Source organism: Magnolia sinica, chromosome 5, assembly GCF_029962835.1.
Source record: "Magnolia sinica isolate HGM2019 chromosome 5, MsV1, whole genome shotgun sequence".
Taxonomy (NCBI): Eukaryota; Viridiplantae; Streptophyta; class Magnoliopsida; order Magnoliales; family Magnoliaceae; genus Magnolia; species Magnolia sinica.
Window position 1 is genome coordinate 109,466,492 of NC_080577.1, and position 9,646 is coordinate 109,476,137.

At 39.7% G+C, this 9,646-nt stretch overlaps 1 protein-coding gene across 2 annotated transcripts in view; it reads left to right on the forward strand.

Annotated features, from left to right (window-relative positions):
• Positions 1-9,382, forward strand: part of LOC131246656 (uncharacterized) — a 28,645-nt gene extending 19,263 nt beyond the window's left edge. Inside the window, exons 10-14 of one of the 2 annotated variants that reach the window (XM_058247005.1) lie at positions 95-202; positions 336-395; positions 4,447-4,508; positions 6,533-6,848; positions 8,808-9,382. In XM_058247005.1, coding sequence (XP_058102988.1) covers positions 95-202; positions 336-395; positions 4,447-4,508; positions 6,533-6,848; positions 8,808-9,023 — 762 coding nt within the window. In that variant the 3' untranslated portion in view covers positions 9,024-9,382. The remainder of the gene's footprint in view (positions 1-94; positions 203-335; positions 396-4,446; positions 4,509-6,532; positions 6,849-8,807) is intronic. The other variant, XM_058247006.1, reaches the window with a different exon arrangement.
• The last annotated feature ends 264 nt before the right edge of the window (positions 9,383-9,646 follow it).

Below are 9,646 nucleotides of genomic sequence, written 5' to 3' on the forward strand. Positions count from 1 at the left end.
CTTAGTCTTTGCAGTTTCGCCCAGCATTTTCCTTTGGGTTTTGGAATCTGCTGAAACCCCCATCTTTTTGTTGTTTAAAATTCAAATACCACAGGGAAGGCTTCTGATGGAAATGAATTATATGCTGGCATATGGGTCTGCGGAAGCTTCTTTGAGGTTACTATGGAAATTTGGTCTCTTGGAGATTCTTCTACCCATCCAAGTATGTGGTACACAAATTTTTTTCTTTATGTCAATGTTTCTACCTGATTCATCCTGTATCTATCCAGAACAGTTTAGGTTTTTTTTTTTTTTTTTTAAAAAACTTGGTCATGTGATATAGCTACACCACGCAGGCAGCATATTTTGTTTCACAAGGTTTTCGGAGGCGTGATAAGCGATCTAACATGCTCCTGGTATGTGCAAATTCTGAATGCATGCATGCATTTTACGTACCTTTACTCTCAATTCTTGCTTGCTCTTGTTGCTTTTAGATGGTTCTGAGCAGGTTTTGTCTCTGTTGTGCTTGAGGATTTGTTGCCCTTGGCTTATCCATGATGAGTCCGTGTGGATTGATGGTCATACAATCCAGACCATCCATATGATGGGACATAATTATGTGGATGGGGTGACTGGACAGAGACCACCCTGATGGCCTTCGTAGACAACTAATTTTTTCCCTATTGAGCAAGGAACATTGACCATTGCTTTTGTTTTTTACTATCCTTTTGAAAATCATTGATTGGGCAGACGGGATTTTTAAAACTGTGATACTTGTATAGCCCAGCTATGGCAAGAATCGTCAGATTAATGGTTCAGATCATCCATCCAAGCAACATTTCCTTGTGCACAATGGATCTGCTTTTGTGCTGTTTAGTTTTTATGGATAAATAAAATAAGTGATTCACATGGTCATTTGGGAAAACATACCTGCAATATCAACAACTGCTTTTCTATTGAGTTTTGTTCATTTTATTCTAGATTCTTATTCATGCTTGCTTCTGTTTTTCTTTGTTGATGAGTCAAAATTTTGTCAAGTGCCGAGTCTTCCAATCCCTACCCCTCAAATACCTTTGACATCTTTTCCCAAGTCATCAGAATAAATCTGATCCTCTCTGTCACTCAATATATCGGAGAGATGAGATCATAAAAAATTTCAGTGATTTTACTTTGAAATGCCCCACAGTATCCCACACAACAGCTCGTTGTACACGATATCCCATTTTCCTCATAATTGAAGGAGATAAGATCCCTGATCAAAGAGTTCAGGAGAGTGAGGTTCGTCTTTCTCCCTCAAGATAAAGCTAGGGCTTCACACGGGTTTCAGCTTCGCTCACTTCAGCTCTCGTGATGAAGCCTGTCTCACAATTGAGAGTCCCATTGGGACGGGAAGTGAGAGGACGTATCTTAGGGGTGTCGATCGCTAAGGTAGACAGGGGGAAGCAAGATAAGATGGATAGTGCAAGGGACCGTAGCCAGGGTTCCTCCTTTATTGGAGATCCAGGGAAGAGCGCCTCATACACACCCCCCAGCGAAAACTTCTCTAAAGGAATGGTGAAGAGCAATGCCAACAGAAGGTGCTGATTTTGTTTGCCATATGCCATGAATGAGGCATCTCGCTGGTCACTCCCATCAGCCCAAGGTCGAGAAGATGGGAAGGGCTAGGAGAAATATTGCAGGCATTGTTGTTGAATACATCTTTGTTTGGTATCAAGCATGAGATGTAAGCTACATAGCGTGTAGTGTAAGCTACATGCTACTTCTAGATTTTTAATCAAGGTGGCACTTAGTTGCACCAAATTCATCGTGTTTTGCACCAAATTAGACTGATTAATAATAAAATTTAACAAAATTTCATGATTTTTGGTGCAACCAAACTCAACCTAAAGTAATAGGAAAGGGTAATATTAAGTGTAAATGTAAAGAAGGAGCAACAAAACTAATTTAATATTGTTACTTATATTATTTTTTTACTAAAAGTATTGAAAAATTAACTAATTTTATTGAAAATAGGAAAATGTAACAAATCATTGAAAACATTAATTGATTTGATTATTGTAGTGAAAAATAAATTGTAATGTGAGCTACATAGTATGTAGGGTAGTCTATGTAGCATATAGCATATGCAAATTATCATGTAGCGTTAGGCTACATGTGACTTAAGGTATTTTCATGAGATATATAGCGTTAATTCTAAGTTATGCTACATAGCGTATCTATTTAAAAAACTAGCGAATGCAGCTTGCCTATATCCCAAGGTTATAAGAATCCCTTGTAACCTTAAGCTTTGTGGGGGCCATCGTGATGTATGTATTATATCCACCCCATCCATTAGTTTCTCTAGCTTGTTTCAGGATATGAGACAGATCCAAAACTCAAGCAGGCCACACCATAGGAAATTGTAGAGATTGAACGCCCACCGTACAGACCTTGGGACGCGACAAAAGTTTCGGATCAAGCTAAGATTTGTGTTTTCCATTCATTAACTTAACAAATGGGTTGAATGGCACATAAACATCTTGGCAATCAACTTGCGAACGGGTTAGATGGCATATAAACATCATGTGTGGCTCGAAGAATGATAGAGGCCGGGTCAACTGATGATTTCTCTTATCTTTTAAACGATGTCGGTAATGTTTCAATTGCCCTTGCTAATGCGGACAACCGACCAACACACAAAAAGCTCCAGAGTTGTTGGGGGAGTACCGATTTAGGCCACCCCACCCCTGTGGAGATACAGTGCATCCTTGGAGTCACACCAAGATGCCCCCGCATCATCCACCCACACCGGTGAGGAGACTCGATCCCTGGGCTCCCGCTCCGATACCACTTTGATAGCAAGCAACCGGCCAACACACCAAAAGCTTTAGAACTGTTGGGGGAGTATCGATTTATCCCTATATTTTGCTCTCCCAAACAAACCCAGGCGAGTCTTCCAGCATCACACTAGTCCCCGAATCGCATGGTCCCACAATGGGTCCCACCTTGTGGCCTTCCTGCATCTCACAAGCCCCACCTTGTGGGCTACCCCACCCCAGTGTGGAGATACGGTGCATCCTTGGAGTCACACCAAGATGCCCTCGCATCAAAGAAGGTTTTAACGGTGGGTGTTTGCATCCCTACTATTTTACATGGTGTGACCCGCTTGAGTTTTGGATCAGGTTGATGTCCTGAAATGAGCTGGAGGAATGAATGGACATGGTGGATGTAGCACATACATCGCAGTAGGCCCCATAGGGAAGGTTACAGGGGATTCCTATAACCCTGCATTACAGGCAAGCTGTGTCGTTTGTTTCACCAGGATGCAAATCCTGAAATATCATCTGATATCATCAAAACTTTTCAAACCTAACAAGTTCCAATGATCCACATGAATTTGAGTAATTAGAGAACCTTACGACTATAGGTGGATACCCAAAAACATGATCTGTGAAGGTGTTCTAGAGAGTAATGATCATGAGCTTTGATATTTGTATTTAATTTTTAACGTCTATGTAGGCCGATAATGTCATAACTTTAAAACATAGCAAGTTTCCTGGATCCACTTGAATTTGTGTAATTAGAGAACCTTACAACTATAGGTGGATATCCAGCAACACGATCTGTGAAGGGGTCCGGAACAAGCTATAAGCCGAACATTCTAGAGAAAGAATGATCAACTTACAATTCTTGTCGTTTGCTGATATCTTGATTCGGGAAGATATCTCAAAACCCAATTGCTCCTCCTTTTTTTTTTTGGTAGTAGTAGTAGAACCCAATTTCTGCTTCCAAGCTTGGACTTTCCTTTGCTGCTCCTTTTTTTAGTGACTAATACACATTGAGGTGTGAGTTTGCATGAGGAAATTATTGGATCAGTTTTATTGTCGTGGGATCAGCTGGGCTTAAGCACTTGATTTCATGCAATGACTTAATATTAATTCATTGTAGTGGAAGATAACATGGATATGTGTATGCAACATCTGAAGCATTTTGGGAAGGAAAAGACATTGCCTATTGTCATGGTTGCTTTAAAGAAGATTGCTGAGTCATTTTCACTTCCAGGTTCCTCTAACTAGTCCTGATGTGTTAGTCTCTGGTTCTCTATGCCCATTTCAAAATTGTCTTGGTGGTACATAACATGTATCCTATATTTTAGAGGACACCTTACTGCTTTCTCATTGATGCTTGTTTCATCATGCTTTCTTAATGTAAATTTTAAGTCTTCTTACCTTCGAGGGGAATGGATATTATTCTGTGGCTTTTAAATTGTACTTGAATTTGAATACTAGCTGGTGATAGTTCTATGCTTTGATAGAAATGTACGCTCTTCCTTGAAAACTTGAGTAGCATAACATTATTCTATTTCAAAGGCAGTCTATCGTATTTAATGTCAGAGAGACTACTATATGTTTGGCTCCACGTAATTTCTAGGAGGCAATGTGCAAGTTGAATGTCTGATCGATAAATGTTATGGTTGTCTCTGTGCAGACTTTGTTTTCTAACTTGGATGGACTTCTTGCACCTGACAGGCCATGCCACAGTAGCCTGTGGTAAGAACATTTGGATATTTGAATGCCTTTCCTAATCAATCATATTAGTGGTTTCGTGCAGCCTATATAAGCACAACAACATCTGAACATTATTGGATTGGAATCATTAATGTTGAGTGGTTTTAGAAATTGGCACTTAATCTGCAAAAATATGTGTTTATACTATAGTTTCCCTTTTATTTTTTTATGCACAAAGGTGATTTGACTGATATTAGGTCTGATTTATTGGGTGTTGTATGATGCTCAGTCGAAAGAAACAAAATGGTTTGAACCAGCAATGGTGTGCATGTCCAACATTTAGGAAACTAAGCTGTTGATCATGAAGGTTCCATCATCAGATGGGCTGCACCCCAATGTCTCCTGTATCAGATAATTCTTGACATCTGGTTGGTGGCTTGCAAATGGATAATGAGAGCCATTGTGATGGCACCGAATTGGAATGTGAGGATCAACGGTGGGGGAGAATTTTGTTATGTCTACCATCCAACATGGGGCCTACCAAATGAACCCTTTAGATGACCAAGAGGTGGGCACCACATGTGTAGTTCATCAGGCCGTGCAAATTGCTTGATCGAACGTTGTATGTTCCTCCTGATTTATACCTTTGACGGGAATCATCATAGTATCTGCTAAACTAGACAATGAATATTCTTATTTAATCTTTGGGAAAACATTTTATGCACATGATGCATGGTACCTTCCATCTTCTAAGAAAGGTAGGCAGGAATCCAAGATGTATTTCAATTTAAAAAGCCCATTTTGAAGGTTTGCTTGAATACATCCCGACGTATTGCAGTAAGATATATCAGGACTCTAGCCTTTGAATCTGGGTCATATTACAGTTATCTAAATGGTTATATGATGCGTCTCATTTTTTGTTTTTTGACAACACATAAAAGCTCTGGTTAGATTATTTCAGCCCCTTTGATAGTTGGCTCTTTTGCTTTGGATATGGATGGTCACCTTAACTTTGTATAGTCAAAGGGTTTAACCTTGTTTCAACACTAAGGTCTTGGTATCGATTCCCAAGTGGGGTGTGGCTAACAGTGGGGTGTGTGTACTAATGTGCTAACCAATAATAATAATAATAAAATCAATTTGAGAGTTTTTTGGGGAATCCTCTATCCAAGTAGAGCCCTACCACATAAATGTTTTGGGTCATTGAAAAGGCCCAAAATCCAGTGGCTTGAGTCCTGGCGTATCTTATTGCAATATGTTGGGATGTATTAGAACAAACCTCATTTTGAAATGCATTTTGGATTGCTATCCACCGTCTCTGGACATCAGTAGATGTATGTGAAGCGACTCGCATTGCACAATGTGACATGAACTCATGCCCTTAATATTTACAGGGTTTTGCTAATGTCCCCTCCATGCAGGTTTTGCTGGGGACGTTAGCAGCGTCCCCAAATCTTTTAAACAGCACACTGGGTGACCTATCGTTGACCTGAACCATTCATTCATTCATACAACTAGGAGCAAGCCATGGTGCAAGAATCACTCCGATTGGATGATCCAAACCCTTTGGGGCCAATTTGTTACAAGTCTCTTGTTTATGAGCCATAAATTACATGGTCAGAATAATCAAATCAAGGTGTTACTTTAGAGTTATAAGAAATACAAAGTGAGATCTACCTACTGGATATTTGAAGATGATGATTGGACCTATTTTGTTTCTCCGGTGAATCTTGACCGTCCAGTTTCATGCTATTTAACCAGAAGCTTAGGATCACCTGATTGGCATGACTTTTGCACCATGACTTGCTCCTAGTTCTATGAATTAATGAACTTTCAGATTGACAATAGGTCATCCCATGTGCCATTTAAAAGGTTTGGGGACATTGCTAATGTCCCCATGAAGGTGGGGACATTAGCAAAACCCATATTTATAAATTAAAATATTGGGTTCTTCTCTGCTGCTGTCATCCTGTTGGTTCTTAAACTGAGATACATTTGTTGTGCTAAGACCATGGATCCATCAATACACACCTGCAAGTGCTTATGAGCTGATCATGGTTTTACAGGGTTGGAATACTAGCATTCCACCAAGCACTGGTGGACCAACCTCGAGATCCTTTGGTGGTTGCTACATTCACACTCGCTGTCAATAATGGGGGAGATTTGTTAGAAGCAGTAAACATAGCGAGGAGGATCACCCAACTGCATGATAGCAGTTTTGGGGAACTGCTAGAAACTCAGGAAGTAGAGACAGATGGGGAATTGATGGATGAGGTGTTAGATCTTGCATCATCAGTTAAATCTACATTGAGCATGATGACGGATGAGTATTTTATCTCGCAGGCGATGGCTAAATACCCTCAAGCCCCGTATTCGGATCTGGTAGGCACCCATTTCCTATTTTCCATCTCTTCTCTCTCTCTTATCATCATTACCATCATTTTCATCATCATAAACTTGTCCGACCTATTTTGGGTCAGCTGTATGAGTCCTATTTTGATGTGGATGTACAGAGAGAAATTTGTAAAGAATCTTAGACCCAGACAATAGATCTCCAAATCAATGTTTTAACAGCTGGACCAGGCAGGCTGGTTAGACAGTTTAGACTGCAACTGGTCAAGAAAACAGGTTCACTCACTTACAGTCTGATTTTGGGCTAGAAATTCTTCAAGCTGTCCAGATCAACTTGTCTGGCTGTCTAGGTCAGGCATTCCGTTCAGTTGGACCAAGCCCTCATTGTCAAAGTATAAAAATTAAGACTGTAGGATTCAAACCTATGATACTTGAAGGAAACATACCTTCTCATTCTGATGTGCCACAGATGTTTGGTTTTATGATGCTGGCCAGTTTATGAAGTCATGGCTCAGACTTGTTAAGCTGCCAGTTGGACTGGTTTGTACTGGAATGCCAATATAAAAAAAAGAGGCTTGGAGTCTGTTCCAGGTTTTAAATGTTGCTCCAAACTCTAAATATACCGAGTTAGAAAGCCTTGACCGTACATGAGAACCTTAAAACTTCAAACTATCAATTCAATTGTTGTCCCCTCTGATATGTATTTGCCGATTTTAGTATCAGTTCTTTCGGAGGCAAAACAAGGAGTGTGCTCCAGTGGTACTGGTATCACCGGAAGCTACAGTGGTACTGGCCAGTTGTGGGGGCCACGTGATGCAAGCAAAAAATCCAACGTGTCCATCATATGCTTCAGTGCATGTTATTCCCAGGGCCATAAAATCAGGCTGATACATCAATCAGGTGGGCCACACAATGGGAACAAGTTGTGAGGGAATGTCCACCTTGATTTTTGTGGAGGGCCCACCATGTTGTATATATGAAATCCAGGCCATTCAGACCCTTCATCTGGTCTGGATGAAAAGGTCCTGAAGATCAGGCTGTTTTGAAATTCAGGTGGGTCCCTTTGTAAATCAAGGATGGGCATCCTGCCATACATTGCTCCCTATGTTGTGGCTCACTTGAGTGCTGGATCTATCTGATTTTTGTCACTTGGGGGTAATATGAGGTGACTCATCTGATAGATGGATGGCCTTCATACATCATGTGGGTCTCATGTTTGTGCAGTACCACTGAAATTAAGGTGATATGAGCGCCACTTGAGCGTGCCCCTTACAAGCGTGTACAGATTGTCTAATACTCAATAATGTGTCATCTGATGAAAACTCATAATAAATTCATATCTAACAATGCCTCCCTCTTTCTTTTTTTTTCATTTCTTTTCTTCTTCTTCTTCTTCTTCTTCTTTCTTTTTTTTCTTTTCTGAGTTGCCAAACATTTATTGTACCGAAACATTTATCCATGCCCTCAAAACTCCCAATAACCCTAAGAACTGATGTCTCCATCATGATGGAGCAATATCGGACTCCACCAAATTTGAAAGTTTACAGTTGGTGATCTGGACCCTCCGATTTGGTCATCCTACCATTGTTGGCCCATGCCGTTACAAAACAATCCAATTGGACAATCACAGCTGTTCGATTGATGGCCTAAAAAGTGGAAGGTGAAAAACACAAGGGTTGATTGGTCCACAATCTGCAATAGGAAAAAAGGTCAAGTATCATTTAAGTTGGTGTGATTCTCATAGTGTGGGTCATTGACATTGTATGCACAATGAACCAGCAGTCTGGCTGCACCAAGCATGCTATGGTGATGTATCTGAGTCTTCTTGACAAAATAGATCACTTCCTTTCATTCTTGATATCTAACCAATATAACAAATTTCATTCCCATTTTCTTTACTAAATTTCCTTGGCATGAAAAAAAGGTCTATTACAGGTTTCTCACATGTTTTCTGGTTGTTGATACCATTGTTTCATTTTATGGCTACAGGTGTTTATACCATTGGCATTGTATTTGAAGGTATTGAAGATGTTCGAATGTGTAGGAAGGAGCGGCAAGGAGAATGGTTTTTCCTCTAAAAGAGGGAGGAAGATAAATTATCAGTGTTTAGCCCAAGGTGAGCTGCAAGAGGTTCGACATACATTTGCGAGGGTGGTTTTTGACACGGTTTACCCTCCAAATCAAGATCATCATCCTACTACATGAAGCTTGAAAAACCAAAGAGAAACAGGAGGAGAAAAAAATGGTATTGAAAGAGGGAAATAATGAGAATTGATATGCCCATCTTTTATGATCTCAATTCTGCGGTATGTTCATTTTGAAATTCCTTCGGCAATGAAAGAATGTTGTTTTCTAACTTTCGTTGTTGTGTTGGTGAGATGTGGTTTCTACCATAGCGATGAATCTCATTCCTGGCAATTTCTCAGCCTGGAAATCTCTCGGGAGATAATTAAAATTTGAGGTTTTTCTTGGGATTTTATCAGCAAAATCTCATTGAAAATAGAAGTATTTAGTGTAGAGTAATAAATATATTTAAAAATTAAATACATGTCTGTAACAAATTATTTAATGTCTTTAATTATTTTTGGCAATAATATTGCAATATTATGCAAACAAAAATGGGATATTTAAAATCTGCCAATATTTTGAAAATTTCGAGATATTATTAAAATATTGGCAATATTTGTCAGAGTGGTTTCTAGCATGGAGGAATATTATGATCCTCAAACTGGAGGATATGCTATTTTCACAGGTTTTCAATTTTGTGCAAATTGCATGGACTAGTGATCCCAACCGTTCATTTGAAGGGCCCACGTGGATGGAGTGTG